The 15,511-nt window shown below is 34.2% G+C and overlaps 3 protein-coding genes across 4 annotated transcripts; all 3 read right to left on the bottom strand.

The window, feature by feature from the left end:
• Positions 1-69: 69 nt before the first annotated feature.
• LOC111782136 (DNA replication licensing factor MCM3 homolog 1) lies at positions 70-5,495 on the bottom strand. Its single transcript, XM_023662936.1, has 17 exons — positions 5,326-5,495; positions 5,125-5,234; positions 4,553-4,761; positions 3,982-4,112; positions 3,671-3,909; positions 3,255-3,491; positions 2,987-3,141; positions 2,692-2,900; positions 2,407-2,572; positions 2,142-2,335; positions 1,906-1,965; positions 1,732-1,821; positions 1,433-1,617; positions 1,115-1,183; positions 883-1,024; positions 660-755; positions 70-425 (listed from the first exon to the last, which is right to left on the bottom strand). The coding sequence occupies exons 1-16, from the start codon at positions 5,389-5,391 to the stop codon at positions 696-698; spliced, it is 2,322 nt and encodes a 773-aa protein (XP_023518704.1). The 5' UTR covers positions 5,392-5,495; the 3' UTR covers positions 70-425; positions 660-695.
• Positions 5,496-10,072: 4,577 nt separating this feature from the next.
• On the bottom strand, positions 10,073-11,372 carry LOC111781860 (agamous-like MADS-box protein AGL62). The gene has a single exon (XM_023662582.1). It carries the CDS (start codon positions 11,184-11,186, stop codon positions 10,446-10,448), a length of 741 nt encoding a protein of 246 aa, XP_023518350.1. The 5' UTR covers positions 11,187-11,372; the 3' UTR covers positions 10,073-10,445.
• A 794-nt stretch (positions 11,373-12,166) lies between these two features.
• On the bottom strand, positions 12,167-14,282 carry LOC111781232 (mitochondrial inner membrane protease subunit 1-like). 2 transcript variants are annotated; one of them, XM_023661712.1, is made up of 5 exons: positions 14,139-14,282; positions 13,820-14,044; positions 13,614-13,724; positions 12,643-12,706; positions 12,167-12,471 (listed from the first exon to the last, which is right to left on the bottom strand). In XM_023661712.1, exons 1-4 carry the CDS (start codon positions 14,265-14,267, stop codon positions 12,644-12,646), a joined length of 528 nt encoding a protein of 175 aa, XP_023517480.1. In that variant the 5' UTR covers positions 14,268-14,282; the 3' UTR covers positions 12,167-12,471; position 12,643. The 2 variants fall into 2 exon arrangements, with proteins under 2 accessions (XP_023517480.1, XP_023517481.1); XM_023661713.1 differs by having other exon boundaries at positions 12,168-12,468.
• Positions 14,283-15,511: the final 1,229 nt, after the last annotated feature.

The following is a 15,511-nucleotide window of genomic DNA, read 5'->3' as shown; positions in this document are numbered from 1 at the left end:
ACAATTGCTTTTGATCAATGGTGTGTATACATATAATATAAATTATTCCAACTATTTAAAAGGGCTCGATTAATTCAAAACACGTGATATCATTCATTGTAATATAGTTGAAGGCAACTCTTGCCTTAACCGAGGTGAAGAAGAGTTTACAAGTCCACACTCAAGAAGGGTAAAACCTTGAAGTTAAATAAAGTCCATTTAGTTTTGGGGATGTTGACAAAACCAATTCTTCTCTACGAATAAGTTATACATTCTAACAACTACACCAAGAAGAGTAACGGCAAAAGTTCATAATTAACACAGATAACATAAGAGAGATGGACTTCGCGACTATAAGATTCTGATTCTGACAGAATTTTCTAAAGCTTTTTTTCGAGGAAAAACAATCTTACGCCCAGTCAGTCTCTCCTGGAAATGTGCTCCTTCTGTTGCCAATTGAGAAACGAATCATAATGTTAATGACAGATCCGAGTTGAGTTGACGGACACTTCAATAGACTAATTAAAGCCCACTAGCAATTCTAGAATGAGTTCATCACCACATCTTTAGAAAAAAGTGAAATTCAAGTAATCCCAAAACTGACATTTATAATGGCGAGGATTTTGGAGAAGTTTACAAAGGCTGTACTACTGTGGCGCGAGGAGAAAAACAAGCTTTACCTGTGTTAAGTTCCTGCTTAAAATAGTGTTTACGAATCATGATATCATATGTACCACGCTATCAGCTATCATTACCCTGTTATCATCTTGCAGTCTCTGAAAATTTTCAAGTGGTAAGAATTAGTCTCTCAAACAATATAACTTAACAATAAAGAAAGCTTTGCAACAGATACTGTCCTAGATCAGATTATGTCGGAAGTTATTTAAAATTATTTGTATTTACCTGCAAGAGCAACATTATTTCAGCTGTAGAGTAACGAGTATCTGCTGCAGAATTAACGATATTCTCAATGTCGGCAATAGATATAAGATCCAGGTGGTTTGCACGCATGTGCTGACCAAATAAAGAATTGAATGCTTCTATTCTGCAAGACGATAGTTCAAGAATTAGTATGCAAATGAAGACAACTCTTAACAGTGGTGAAGGCCGCATGATTGCTAGCAGTTCGACAAACCTTTCTGCAGACAGATCGAGTACAGGTTCGGTAAGAGGATCATCGATTTCCATGGTGTCTGTCCTTGAGCTAGTGAAAAAATAAAACGAGTAAAATCATTCAACGAGAGCTCGTACAGGAAAATCGAAAGCGACAGTCAGCACATTATATCTTTTTATATCAAAAGCTATGTAAGCTCATTAATTATTGAAAATAAGATATATGGAAGAGTCAAATTATATTAGATGCTTTGGTCGAAGATTATGCTTTAGGCAGACAAACCCAATATAGAAACATCTAGACAAAATTAGATACAGAGGCTTTATGTATATTGCTAACCTCTCCTCTCTTCTTTTGGTACTTCGTTCTGGTTCATCATTTTCCACTGTTTGATGCTCAGCTCTGCGTTTTCTTTCCAATTCTTTCTCCCTTTCTTGCTCACGCTCTTCCATTTCAGTCAACTCTTTATGATATATGGCAAAATTAAGAACTTTCAAGGCAGCTTCAACATCAGACTTTGAAACCTAACATTTTCAGACAAATTGTTATTGAAGAAGAAGAATGTTTAAAACAAATACTGGTAAGAAAACTTATTCACGTATTCTAATAGTATCAGGATCATAATAACACCAATATACCTTTCTACTCAACTTCAATTTTGCATGAGCAGTTGAGAGACGTATAATGGTTTCTAAGGTTCTGGCAGTCATTGGAAGAGTTCCTCCAGTCTACAGAGCATGCATAATGTATCAGTTAATAAATTGGAAATCTTAACTGAGTGGTAGCGCACTTTTCAGATAAATATAACTTGCCTTCGCATTTGAAGTGGAATTTCTAAGTTCTGCATATGCTGTTGCAATGTGCTCAGATGCCTGCTACAACATATGACTTGATCAAAAGAGTGGGACGGAACAAAAAGAAGATAATGGATTGCCAAGAGGAGTTTGAGGACTAGGACGTCTAATTTGTTAAAATTGTTGCGATTCAAGTGTTAATCACAATCCAGAATTATGAGTAAAATCAGTATATAGCCAGCAAAAAAGGTCACCTCATCAGTTAGGTCGGGTTGTATCCTATGCTTAGCATAATGAATATACTTCTTGAGAAACTTGATGGTGAGAGTATCACGCTTCCGACCACGTTCTGTCTTCTTTCCATGAAGCATTCTATTATACTTGACGAAGACAGAAGTGTCAGCCTCAGCTTCATCTTCTCTTCCATACATCGAGCCCCCAGCCTCTCCTAATTGTTTTAGGGTAATTAAATAGTGTCTGGAACTATGAAGTTAAAGCAAGCTGATGCAATTTCCTTACCTCCATCAAGTACAGAACGATACCGGTGCATACGTAACACATGTTCCGAAATATGGCGATCAATATCAGGATCCATTTGATCCAGTACAATAAACAATAGATCAAATCGAGAGAGTAGGGAGTCTGGAAGACCTATATTCTTTGTTGGTGTCAATGAGCGATCGTACTGTAAATGTGTAGCCAAACAGAAGAGTTAAAAATGTTTACGTACAAAATCATCAAATGTGCATAATCAACTATACGTTTCAACTAGTGAACAAAGAAAGTTGACCGCATATCACTTACAGATCCATATATGGGATTTGCAGCTGCTACTACACTGCACCGAGCGTTCAGTGAAGCATGAATGCCAGCTTTGGCAATAGTCACAGTCTGCTGCTCCATAACTTCATGTATTGCAACCCTATCTTGATCATTCATCTTGTCAAACTCATCAATACAGACAACACCTCTATCAGCAAGAACCATTGCACCAGCTTCAAGCCTTCTTTCTCCTGGCAGAAGCATTATTGAATCATCCATTTCAGTATCATCAAATAATGTCAGACATGCTAGAAGTAGAACCACCAAAAACAGTAACCTGTTTCCTGATCTGATGTAACAGCAGCAGTTAACCCAACGCCAGATGAACCACGGCCTGTTGTGGATATTGCTAAGGGTGCAATATTCATGATCGCCCTTAAAAGTTGAGACTTGGCGACAGAAGGATCACCAACCATCATCATGTTGATATCACTAGAATAAAGAAGACAATACAATTTTAGCAAGGGTGAGCAATGCTTAAATTGAGTTTGATAAAAAAAGAAAAAGAAAAAAAAAAGGAAATGAAATTGATTCAAGGTACTAACCCTCTTAAGTGGGTGCCGTTCTTCAAGTTCTTCTCCACTCCACCAAGCATCAATAGTATCACTGCTTTTTTTATCCATGAATGTCCATATATGGAAGGTGCAAGAGAATTACCGAGAAGGTCAAATGTGTCATCTCTTTCAGCTATCTTTTTAATATTCTTCAAGTCCTCGGGACTGTATATGGGTGCATTTGCCTCTTTGTTTAGCAGAGAAACATTGTTAGCTACAAGAACAGTCCTACAAGAAAAGATTGCAAAGTTTAGTTCCCTATCAGAAGTTGTAGAAGGATTAAACATGCAAGATATATAAGAATCTTTATTTTTAATGGGAACCATGCTATCATAGAGCAAATGAAAGAACGTAAAAGCAGACACGAGATATATAGAAAAATTCTAGACAACAATCCAGCGAGCTACCTGAACACTCCATTCACGCTGCCCTTACTTTTTCCTGGAAGAGCTTTATATATTCCTACAATTGCAACACGATCACCTGGCTTGCAACAGTCAACTAAGTCATCCTCGACTATGACATCCACTGTTCGTGGAAGCTGACCAGGCGCTGAATTCTCAGGCATTTCTTGCATTGATAAAGTCTGATGATCTTTGTATCTACACAAGCCATACTCGGTAACCAACAAGTTGCCATTTTCATCCTGAGAGAAATTCATTTCAGCACAATTTCTTGAAAACGTCACTGCTTAGAAAATAATTAACTTTGATGTTACCCTTGTGGGATACACAGATCCTGTGGGCAAGCCCATGTTGGATGCAATGTCACGGTATTCACGGCTGGTAAAACCACCGGTTGTGGGGCAGAAATGAACACTTTTGACAACTTTTGGTCTGACAAGGGAACCTACATTCAGTGATCACCGAATCAAACTCATGCATGAACTGGGATTATTGCAACTCAATAATTAAGACAAATCAGAATTAGTTTTAGATACAATGAGAAATCCGGTTAGTTATTTCCAAAATTTAAACTAACCAACACCTTGAATATGATAGACCATAATACCAAAAGTTTAAGCTTAGTAATAAATGTGTGCGTGTGTGTGAATTTTCTGAGTTCTACCATAAAGTTTCAGCACTTCACTCTGGAAAGTAAAAGATAAAAATAAAAGAAGCATTTAACTTCCATGCCCCAAGTACAGAATTATTTCATGCAAGTTTCAAGTTTGTTCTTGCTGATATCCATTAGTTCGTGTCAAATATTATACTTCAAAATTTTGAGAAACAACTAGACCGGCATAACTTAATAGCGTGTGTGAAGTGTTGATGAGCATAATGAATTACATTTGGTGACAATGCCCTCGACGCAGACCATGGAGCCAATGAACTGAGAGAGAAGTTCCCTAGGAGTGACACGGCGAGAAACAAAGGGGCCCTCAAAACCCACCAAAACTTGCTCTCCCTCCTTGAGATATTTTGGATCAATACTGCGAGCAGTTTCTGTGACTGCATCGCAGAATGGCTGAATGTACTCGCCGGGATTCCTGAGCACCCTATAGACAAATGAACGTAGACAAACTATAAAATCCAGTATTTAACGTCCTGAATTTATAAATAGTATGACATAAATAGTGATGTAAACTCCAATACAACTACCGAACAAAAAAACTATGCAGTGCAGTAAGGGAAATCTTTTCTTTGATTACCACACAGTTTACAACAATCATAGTATAAGCCTTGTGGGTTCTTCCCCGAACTACCAAACAAGAACGTCATTTCCTTGCGGTGAGTAGTCTAGTACTTTAATTTCACTTCTTAAAACCAATCAATACTCTCCAATGTGCTATAAAGTGGAACTAACCTAGCAAATTAAGTAAAATAAAAGAATAAATGACGAATAAAGAAAGCAGCAAAACCTGGGACCAAGATCTCTGAAAGAGTGAAGATCGGAAATGTTGATTATAAGGCGATGTCGCTTATGATTAATCATGGATTTGATCTCGTCCATGTAAATTCCTTTCCCAACCTGATCGCCAGTATAGCAAACAAAAAAATGTGAGGAAACATTAGAGCAACAGAAGAAAAAGTGAGTGAGGGTTTAGGAAAAGAAAACGAACATCCTGTTCAAGGAATTCCAAAAAGTCTCTCTTGTGAGCTGCCCTAATTTCTTCACCCACGTCCATTTCCTTGGCCCTGACTTTCCCCTCCTTCGCTTCTTCGTCGACGTACCGGCGGAGATAGATAGCGAGGAAATAAAAAAACAATGAATTGAGAGACCGTATGACTTCCGATTGGCCACTGACAATAAGGGGTGTCGATTTGGCGCGAAAATTGTTTACTTCAGGCGGGAAATCTCCCCCACGGGCCCATCCAATCTAATTCAGTCCAACGGGCTAAAGTTTAACGCGGGCCCATCGGCCCAAACTAATGGGCCGCTTAATTGTTCAAATGTTTCTTTTAGCTAATTCAGCCCAACGGGCTAAAGTTTAATGCCGGCCCAACGGCCCAAACTAATGGACCGCGTAATTGTTCTAATTTCGATGAATTGTTTTCTTTTCTCAAAATAATGAGTCACAGTAACACCCATTTCAGTAACACCCATTTCGCTTGTTCCTATCTCCGGTCGATGCGGGATCTCACAGCTCACCCCTTGTGACCCAGCGTCCTCGCTGGTACATAGCTGGATATTTGACTTTGATATTATTTGTAACAGTCCATGTCCACAGTCAGCCGACTATCATCTTTAGGTTTTTCTTTCAAAGGCTTCTTCACAAGGTTTTACAACGTATTTGTAGGGACAAATTTCAACATCTTTATAAGAAAATGTTTAGTTCCTACTCCAACAAATGTGAGATCTCACATTCTACTGGATAATGTTCGAAACTTTCACTAACCCATTTAAAATTGAATTACATTATGTTGATCCACCCAATAATCTTACGAATAATAAGTTTTATGTAATTAGCCTTTTTTTTTTTTTTTCTGTTATGTTTTGGTCTCAGCCAATTTTGGTTTATTCGGGCTTTAAGCTTAATTGGGCTTCAAATCAATTGGGCCAACCATCGAAAATGGCCTCTTTTCATTCGAATTATGCATAGTGAAGAAAGAGGTGTTTTGGAAGTAGACGATCACACCAAACAATTTGAAGTTACCATTCTCACTTCTACTTTTGCACTCGTAAACAATGGGACCTCAACATGATTCATGTGACTATCAACATGATCCATGTGACTATGCATGCCTTCTGCTGTGTTTAAGGATCTCAAATTACACTTATATCCATCACTGAATCTCAAATTACATTTATATCTATCAGTTTTAAGAAATCTCAAATTACATTTATATCCACAAGTTTTAACATCTTTTAGACTGTAATTTACTTATATAGTGTAAATGTATTTTCGATTGTCGATTCATAGTATTGAACAATTTATCCCGTTTATCTTACATTTAGATGAAAGTCTCATCCAATCAACTACTTAAAACCCAAACAATTTCTTTATTATGGGTGAAAGGAGAAGGAGGGTTCAAATTGATTAGTGATTAATTTTCATTGTTTTCTAAATTAATTAAATTTGATTTGATGTTTTTGTAGTGGATAATCTTTTTGCATTTTTCCTCATTGGTTCTCCAATATTTTGGGAAATATTCTAGCTGCTTAGTGTTCAAATATAAGCGAGTTGCTTACACCCCTTCATCCTTTTTGTTTATCCATAGTTGAATGTTCATACACAGATTTGTTGTTCTTGTTCTTATTGTTTTCTAACTCCTAAATTTGAACTCTCAAATATTTTTTTAGTTTATAGATTCTCTAATTTTGTTATTCGGCCATTTGTCAAAGGAAAAACCGTATGACATTTGTTCAAAACGACCAATTAAATAGGTTCGTTTTGAGTTCTTCCTTTAAATAACGCTCATAACTCAAGTGTTCAAAGATTGGAGCGGAATTTGTCGTTTTCCCTTTTAAGCTTCTCTCTACTCCATTATCGAATCTTTAAATCAAGCGTTACCTCTATTTGAGAGACCAAATGATATACGTAACCGTCCATTATAGTTTTCGAATTTTTATAGATGTTTTTATCCGATCGTCTACAAAAAGAAAGGAATGTGACGTCTATGCAAATCTAAGGCATGTCATTAATTACATACGTTTAAAAAGAAATTAAAGTGCCGCTAACCAAATTTCATATAAGTATAGTGACTTATAATTTTGTCGTATTTAATTTTAGTTACGTTAAAACGTCACTGGCAATCATAATTGAAAATATCTAAAAACCATTTATAGGAAGATTTTTTCAATTTTTAAGTCGAAAATAAAAATATCTTATTCCAAGTCGGTTCAAGATATTTTTATTACTATTACTTTAATTTTGTTTTAATTTATGCATACTTCTAGAATATGTATTTTTTTAAAATACAATATTTAAAAAGACATTAGATTTATTTAAGACCTCAGTTTGAAATAATTATTACGTGTATGATATTATTTTTAAAAAATATTAAGAGGATATTACTTTTATTCTTTTTAGAAAAATGAAAATCATGCATTTAATTTAAAATCCCAATAAAGCTTTTAAAAAATATTGAAACAAACATCAACAAATTACCTTACTTAAAAATTTTCAACTTAAATTGATAAAATTGATTTTTTTTTTTCTAAAATTGATGTGAAAAATGAATTAAAAAAAGCAAAATGAAATAAATAACGTTTAACCCACATGAATAATGAGTTGACGGGTACGTGGCAGCTGCTCCCCAATTGTTGCCCATGTAAGGCTAAAAGAAAGCACGCTAAAAATATGAAGCGGGGAAAACCTCGAGGGAGAATAATATTGAATTTCGTACACGTGTCATTCATGCAATGGCTTCTCACAAGAGTTCGAAAAGGAAAGTAGGAGAGGAATTTCGAAAATCGTGACAAATTTGTTTTATATGTATTATTCCGTTTACAATTTAAATATAAATAATAAAAAAATAATAATAAAAAAATTAGTTGACAAATGAAGTCTTAAATAATAAATTATTATGACCGTATATTCTAAAAAGGTTTCTTATTTTTCAGTAAAGAACAAACCTACTTGGACACCCGCCCTTGTCGGATGGCACAAACACGTTTACAAAATTTAAAACTTTATTAATTCCCGGTTGATTTTTATTTTAGATGAATTACTGGAATTATAAAATTGTTATAATTTAATTTTTATTTATAATTCAAAATCAAATTGATAAGTTCATAGTAAATGACATTTACTTTAACCATTTGAGGTAAAAACAAAATGACATAAATATTATTAATAAAAAAAGGTAAAAGATTTTGAGATTGGTGGTCAAAGGGAGGGTGAAGTTGAAAATGGTTGTTGGATTTGTTGCGGCTTTACTCAATTGCCAAAGAAAACAGCAAAGAGAGTTGACTAAAGCTATATAACTCTTATGCCCTTTGTCTTATTCTAACCAAGTAACGTCCCTTTTTTGCGTGGTTCTGTTGAGAGAGCAAATTCAAATTTCAATTTACTTACCCTTATCTCAATTTTTGTAACAGCTGCATGAAGTAAGGCATGTTTAAATGGCTGAAACCGATAAATATTCGCATATTTTACATTTGTTTCAAGGACCGACACGAGTAAATATCTTGATATTTTAACAAAAGTCGTGCAACAATTTACCATAACAGAGCAAATGTAAAGTTTTTTATTTATTTATTATAAATTTAAATACCAACAAAAAATTATTTTATATTGTGAATGGTAATAATGGGTAAATAGTGAAACAAAAGAATCAATTTCTCATATTTAAGAAAATAAAAAAGGGTAAAATGAGATGGATAATATGTTCATGGAGAAATAAACAAGACAGAAATTTAAGGTTGCCTTGCTGGAAATTTGGCTTCCTTAATTTGGTTTTGTAAGAAGTTAATATCAAGGGCAAGACATTTATTTGAAGCAACAAAATTTGTGTTGGGTTTTTTTTTTTTCTTCATATATATAAGTAAATTATAGGTTAAATTATAAAATTGATGGCTATAGTGTCTAATAAATTTCTGTCTAATTTCATTTTTTTTAGAATATTTGTGATTTATTTATTTATTTTTGGCATTAAAAAATTTACTTATTATCGCTACCCAAAAGAGTAAGAAATTCCTAAGATCCATTCTTGTTCTCTAAGGTAAATATCTTACCATAATTCTGAAAAATGTTTCAAAAGCTTTGTTAAATTACAAATCATTCATTCTTCAGCTTATGAAAATGTGAAGATATTAAAAAAAAATTAAACAAAAATATTATTTGTAATGCTTAATTTGGTAATGTATTGCTTTTTTATTTTTTTATTTTTTATTTATTTAAATAAGAAACAAAATTACTTCAATGTATCAGAATTTTTAAAAAATTTAAACTGCTAAAACTAAAACAAACAAGTTGAATTTAAAGTATCTATTACTCAAACTTCAATACAAAAAGTTTCTTCATCCATTAAAGAATACAAGAAAAAAAAAATTAAACAAACAAACAATATTTTGAAGGGATTCATCAAGAGGTTTGCATCTCTAAATTGAAAAAAAAAAACCCTAAAAAATCGAATCAAAATATTTCTCATTTCGTGGATAATATTCATTAATTCTGTGTTTGTTCTATATATCTATTAGCTTCAAGAAACATATGGATCGAAGGTTGAAGTTTCCAACTTTCTGAACTGAGAATTTGTAGACATATTTTAATTTGATAGTTGAGTTGTGTTCAAACATATATTAATTTCAAGATTCAGATTAAAGCTTAAGTTTTCTGAGGTGAATTTGTAAACATATTTTAATTTGATAATTGAGTTGTTGTATTGAATTTAACAAGATGGAGTAGTAGAAGGCTCAAATCCTAGACGATTCAAATAGTAAAGATGTGTATTGAAAGACAAAGCGTAAATTACAAATATACTGAAGAACAGACACGGACATAGACACGGACATAGACACGGACTTAGTTGGATGTGAAGATAGTAATTGTATGATAAACACATCCTCTTAGAACACTTAAAACACACTAAACCCTTGACTCATAGTGACCATATGATCCCCACCTTCTTGACTGGATTGAAAGTAAAAAAAGAAAAAAAAAAGACACACAACAGACACGCAGAAAAACACAAGAGGGACCAGAGAACTTAGACGAAACCCTAGACATGAAAGACACGACAAGACAGAGAGACAAACGGACAAGGAAGAACACAGTTGAAGGTGAACAGGAAGGATTCATGGATGGTGGTGGTGGTGATGAGGGAGATGTGGTTGTGGTTGTTGTCCATAATCGAAGGGATTAGGATCAGGAAGATAAGTAGCAGAAGAAGGACCAGCAGCAGCAGCAGCAGCTCCAGTTGCTAAGATATTGAAAGGAATTGTTTCTTCGCGGCCGGCATGATCAAAGCCCAAAGTGTTTGAAGCTGAGTATGAAGAAGATCCAAGAACGCCGCGCTCTTTGAGTTCATGGCAAACATTTTGGTACAATTCTCCCAGCGATCCATCAACTTGTTGCAATTCATCAATTCCCAGTTCTTCAGTTGGAGACTCCCACCAACCACGCCCGTTATTGCCTCTAACCTTCTTCAGTTTCTCAAGCGCCTTACCTTTCTCCTTCTCAGCATCCAGCTGGCTCAGAAGTTGATTGTGTTGCTGGTTCAGCTCGTTGATTCTCAGGCGTCGATGAGCTTCGACAAGCGGGTGAGTGTTGTCGTTTGGCTGAGGGTTTTCATCAAGGAATTTGTTAGCCACAGATTCGATGCATGGATGAGCAAAGGAAAAGGGCTTTCCAGCTGGGGAAAACACGACCACTCCGACTTCAGCGCCGCACAAGGTGGCTAATTCGCTGGCCTTTTTGTAGATGCCGGACCGGCGCTTGGAGAAGGTGATGAGGCGGTCGTCTTCGTTTTCAATCTTCTTCATCTCGATCTTTTGTCGGCCCTTTGTTTGCTTAATTTTGGTGCTGCCGTCGGCCATCAGAAATCCAAGGGTTGAAGATGGATGAATGGATGGATGGATGGATGGATGGATGAATGGAGAGGCTCTCTTGAATTGGTATGTGTTTTTTTTTTTTATTACATTGTTGGATTTTGATTGACATAATATATAGCAAGTAAAAGAGGGCGTTTGTGAGTGTGTTTGTGAGTGTGTTTGTGTTGTAACAACGTTGGCTATTAAAGCCTCTGAGTTGTCTCTTCATCCCCCCCCTCTACTCCCATGGGTGTTCATAGTATTACTATTTCTTCATGTAAGATTAAATCATCAATTCAAAAAATTATAATTTTAATAATTTTTTTTTTGTAAGTAATAACAATTAATCATAGATTAAATTCAATGTTTGAATTGATCAACTCACCTTGTAGGTTATTTATTGAACTAAACTAAATAAAATATAGAAATAATAATAGCCAACAATAACTAAGTAAGTATTAATTTAGTTTATTCAACATCAAAACTTAGTTTAAAACTAAAATTTTAAATCTAATTTTGATTCAAGTACCAAAATAAAAATAATTAAATCTATAAATACCTCTATATTTAAGCTTATATTTTCGAAAATCAAACCAAAATTTCAAAACTCAAAAAATAAATACCCCATCCTGCAATTTTTATTACCTTTCAACCTATGTTCTTTTTTTTTTTTTATTATTTTTTTTTTTTTATAAATTTTATAATAATTTTTTAAACAATACCACAGGTTGTTTCTCGTGGGAGGAATCTCTCTCATTGTATATTATGTTTCCTGTGGGCCAAATACGGTTTTAAACCAGAGGTAAAAACAATAAAGTCTACCAGATTTTAAGGAATGGAGTTTCTTTTTATTTATTATTTATTATTTTTATCTTCATTTATTCCAGGTAATTTTCAGGATAAAAATCTCCTACTTTTTAATTTTAAATATAAACATATTTAAACTAAGATTATCCTGTTATTACCGTATCAAAAAAAATAAAAAAAAATAATAATAATTACTGTGACCCTCTTATTACAAAATGGAGAACAAGTTACAAACTACAAGAATCTCTGTTCATCAAATGCATTCCATCATTGTTCTAAGGCTTAAAAATGAGACTGGGAATCGTTAGAGAGATGGTAGCTTCAGAAATGAACTAATGAACATCCACGACAAGGGAGCTCTCCAAGCAACTTCCAGACACCATATAGGGATATTAAGAAGAATTTCGGGCCACCCGAATCTTCGTTAATCACTAATGTAAAGAGACGTAAGCAATCTCGACGAACGACAACGATAAGATAGCTTCTGAAGGAAAACAGAAGAACAAACGTTTACAGAATAGCAGGGGAGCAAAACAAACAAAAAAACAAAGAAGGAAAAGGAAAAACTTGTGATTCCCAACAACTAAGGGGAAAAAATCGTGTTGTTTAGTTGTCTCATTCCTAGAGTGCGTCACTAGAGAGCGTTTGAGCTTACCTCATAAGACTGTCTCATTCGGTTTCCTCTTCTCCAACGGTCCAAAACTTTTAGGTGGCCACAACTACGCATAAAAGATATATCAGAAGCTATTTTAAGACGATGAAAGCAATTATAATGATAATAAATCGAAAAATCTAAAGCAACAATGCATAATTGATTTAGAAATATCACTGAAACATAAGGCTGCATCTATGAGGACTAGCTTAGAGTGTAGCTATTTGTATGAGTTATTGCTATCTCTTAGAGATCTATCATGCAAATCATATCGAATAAGGCAGTCTTTTGCCCCTTTGGGGACTACTTTTCGCTTATGCCTTGTACTTTGTCTTCATGGATTTCCTAGACAACATGGTTATTCTAAGTGCATAAATTTCAACTTTCACAACACCCTTCTGATAAGAGTTTCTAAAATCTGTGTTGAAAAGCAGAAAACTACTTTCCATGCAGTCTCCCAAACACGTTTAAGTCTCATAATCATGCTAATATTTGATCTATTTGTGACTATGAGATCCCACATCGGTTGGAGAGGAAAACAAAACATTTCTTATAAGCGTGTGGGAACCTCTCCCTAACAGACGCGTTTTAAAATCGTGAGGCTGACGGGGGGAACGGGGCATTTCTTAAAAGCGTGTGGAGACCTCTCCCTAACAGAACATTTTAAAACCGTGAGACTGATGGTGATAAGTAACAATGGTGGAGTTGGGCTGTTACAGTGACCGACCAATTCAGGGAGCTGTTTTACCATAAGAAAAACTAAAATCATCACTTTAGGACCATTTTCAAGGCATCAGCTATGACATTTTCAGCTTCATTATCAGTATCTTTTTGTACTCTGAATGCAAATAGAACACAGAACCACATAATCCCTGCATACTAGTAATGGATTTTTGTTATGAACAAGCATACTAGCACTGGATCAACAACCATTTTTCTTGATGGAAAGGAATTAGAACATTCATCTCACTTACCCTCCAGAATACTTTCCCTTGCAGAAGACCATATGGGACGGCCCCAAAATATCTTGAATCCTTTGAATCATACATGTTATCTCCCTCTATCCAAACATGTCCCTTAGGAACCTAATTGAACACAAGGTCAACAATTAAACAACACACACAATTTACGAAACTCCAGAAAAAATGAAGCAAGTAAGAAGAATTCTAATCAGCCATACCACAACAGTTTCACACCAATCATTATTCTTCGGGTCTACAACATAGGTAACAGAATCACCTTCCATGCCCATCAAGCGCTTCGCCATTACTTTGCGAGGGTTCTCAGGGGATCTCACGAGGACAATGTCTCCAACGCCGACTCTGCCAAAACGAGTGGAGATTCGTTCGGCCAAGATGAAATCGCCGGTTAGGTTCAGAGTAGGGAGCATGCTGGGACCGTAGGTCTACACACAGAGGAACACGCAGATCAACTCAAGTAAACCCTCAAAATGAGCGTTCTGAGACATTGATTTCAAAGAGACGCAAAATTGAACTTACAAGAGCGGCGGTGCAGACGTATGTGTTGGCGACATGAAGGCCAGCGAGGAGCTTCGCTAAGAAAACTGTTCCGGCCAATGCTTCTTCGGCTATGGGTTTCAACTGCGCCAGTTTTCTCAGTCCACCCATTTCTCTAACCTTCGATGTCACGATTGAACTAATAGATACGTTCTTACTTGCTTCTTTTGTTTTGGGCCAGACAACCCAAATGGGCTTTTTCATTTCTTTTTATTTTTTATTTAATCTTATTGGGCCATCTGTCATAATCAACCCAAATTAGTTATTATCGTTATTAATCTAAATATATCATAAGTCTTAATTTCCTTAATTATTATTAAAACAAAAATTGTTCCTAATTTTTTATATCTTTAATTTTAACGCTTGTATATTAAAAAATCTCAATAATATTTTATAAAAATCAGTTAAAGTTATTTGAGAAATAACCAATATATTTAAATATATATATGTTTAGAAGTTTGCCTTCAAAACATGAAATACGTAAATATAATTTGATAATTATTTAATTTAAGTTTATAAATATTATTACAACTCTAATTTAAGTTTTTTTTTTTAAATAATAATAAAAGAATTCAAGTATTTTATTAAAAAAATAAAATAAAATATCAATGCTTAATTAGCATGTTTGGTTTGTTACAGGCGGTGTTGATGTGGCCGAGGACTGTCCTAGTCAGCCTTCTATTTCAATCTGTACCGTAGATTATTTTTTTATTTACTGTTGCACGAATTGGATAATTTTTTTTTCAATTTTAATACGTTTTCTTTCTTAAAAAATTATATTCGTTTTAAAAATTTAATAGATAATTTCTATTTACATGCCATTAAAATTAAAAAAATATAAAACATTATAATAAATTTAATAATATTTTATAAGTAAAATTGTAATATAATGATAGACATAGTTTCTATTATAGATCAACATAAAATTTAAATATATTATAACCCTAAAAAAAATTCAAACTTTCTTATTTTAGCTTTTAATTTAAATTTGTCCATTCACAATTTCAATTATGGATATACAACTTTCTATCATTTAAATTGCACACACAAAAAAGGAAATAATTAAAATAATATAAAGTTTTTTACCAATATAAGAGAATTTGTGGTTTGAATTTAAAAAGTATTGAAATTCTCAATTACAACCCAACAAGACCCACTATAAATAGAGTAGCACAATTATAATTTATATTCACTCGTTTTTAGTCATCAGTACAACTAAAAATTACAATGACTCAATCAACTTTGATTGTGTCAGTTCTTGTTGGATTCTTTATTCTCGTAGCCAGTGCAAGACATCTACATGGAAGAACATTCGATGGCCAGCCCGCTAGTAACTTCACTTTTGTTTGTGATCC

This window comes from Cucurbita pepo, chromosome LG19 (genome assembly GCF_002806865.2).
Source record: "Cucurbita pepo subsp. pepo cultivar mu-cu-16 chromosome LG19, ASM280686v2, whole genome shotgun sequence".
NCBI lineage: Eukaryota > Viridiplantae > Streptophyta > Magnoliopsida > Cucurbitales > Cucurbitaceae > Cucurbita > Cucurbita pepo.
Note: the sequence above shows the minus strand (reverse complement) of the source record. Positions and strands in the feature narration are given on the sequence as shown.

What these genes read in the sequence shown, in the direction of transcription:
- LOC111781232 (XM_023661712.1), bottom strand. Translation starts at nt 14,267, where the DNA reads ATGGGTGGACTGAGAAAACTGGCGCAGTTGAAACCCATAGCCGAAGAA. An exon ending in ACGTCTGCACCGCCGCTCTT is followed by an intron (nt 14,045 to 14,138) that starts GTAAGTTCAATT and finishes CTCTGTGTGTAG; the next exon opens with ACCTACGGTCCCAGCATGCT. An exon ending in AAGGGAAAGTATTCTGGAGG is followed by an intron (nt 12,707 to 13,613) that starts GTAAGTGAGATG and finishes TTTTATGCGTAG; the next exon opens with TTGTGGCCACCTAAAAGTTT.
- LOC111781860 (XM_023662582.1), bottom strand. Translation starts at nt 11,186, where the DNA reads ATGGCCGACGGCAGCACCAAAATTAAGCAAACAAAGGGCCGACAAAAG.
- LOC111782136 (XM_023662936.1), bottom strand. Translation starts at nt 5,391, where the DNA reads ATGGACGTGGGTGAAGAAATTAGGGCAGCTCACAAGAGAGACTTTTTG. An exon ending in TACATCAGATCAGGAAACAG is followed by an intron (nt 2,901 to 2,986) that starts GTTACTGTTTTT and finishes TGCTTCTGCCAG; the next exon opens with GAGAAAGAAGGCTTGAAGCT. An exon ending in ATTCCACTTCAAATGCGAAG is followed by an intron (nt 1,822 to 1,905) that starts GCAAGTTATATT and finishes CATGCTCTGTAG; the next exon opens with ACTGGAGGAACTCTTCCAAT.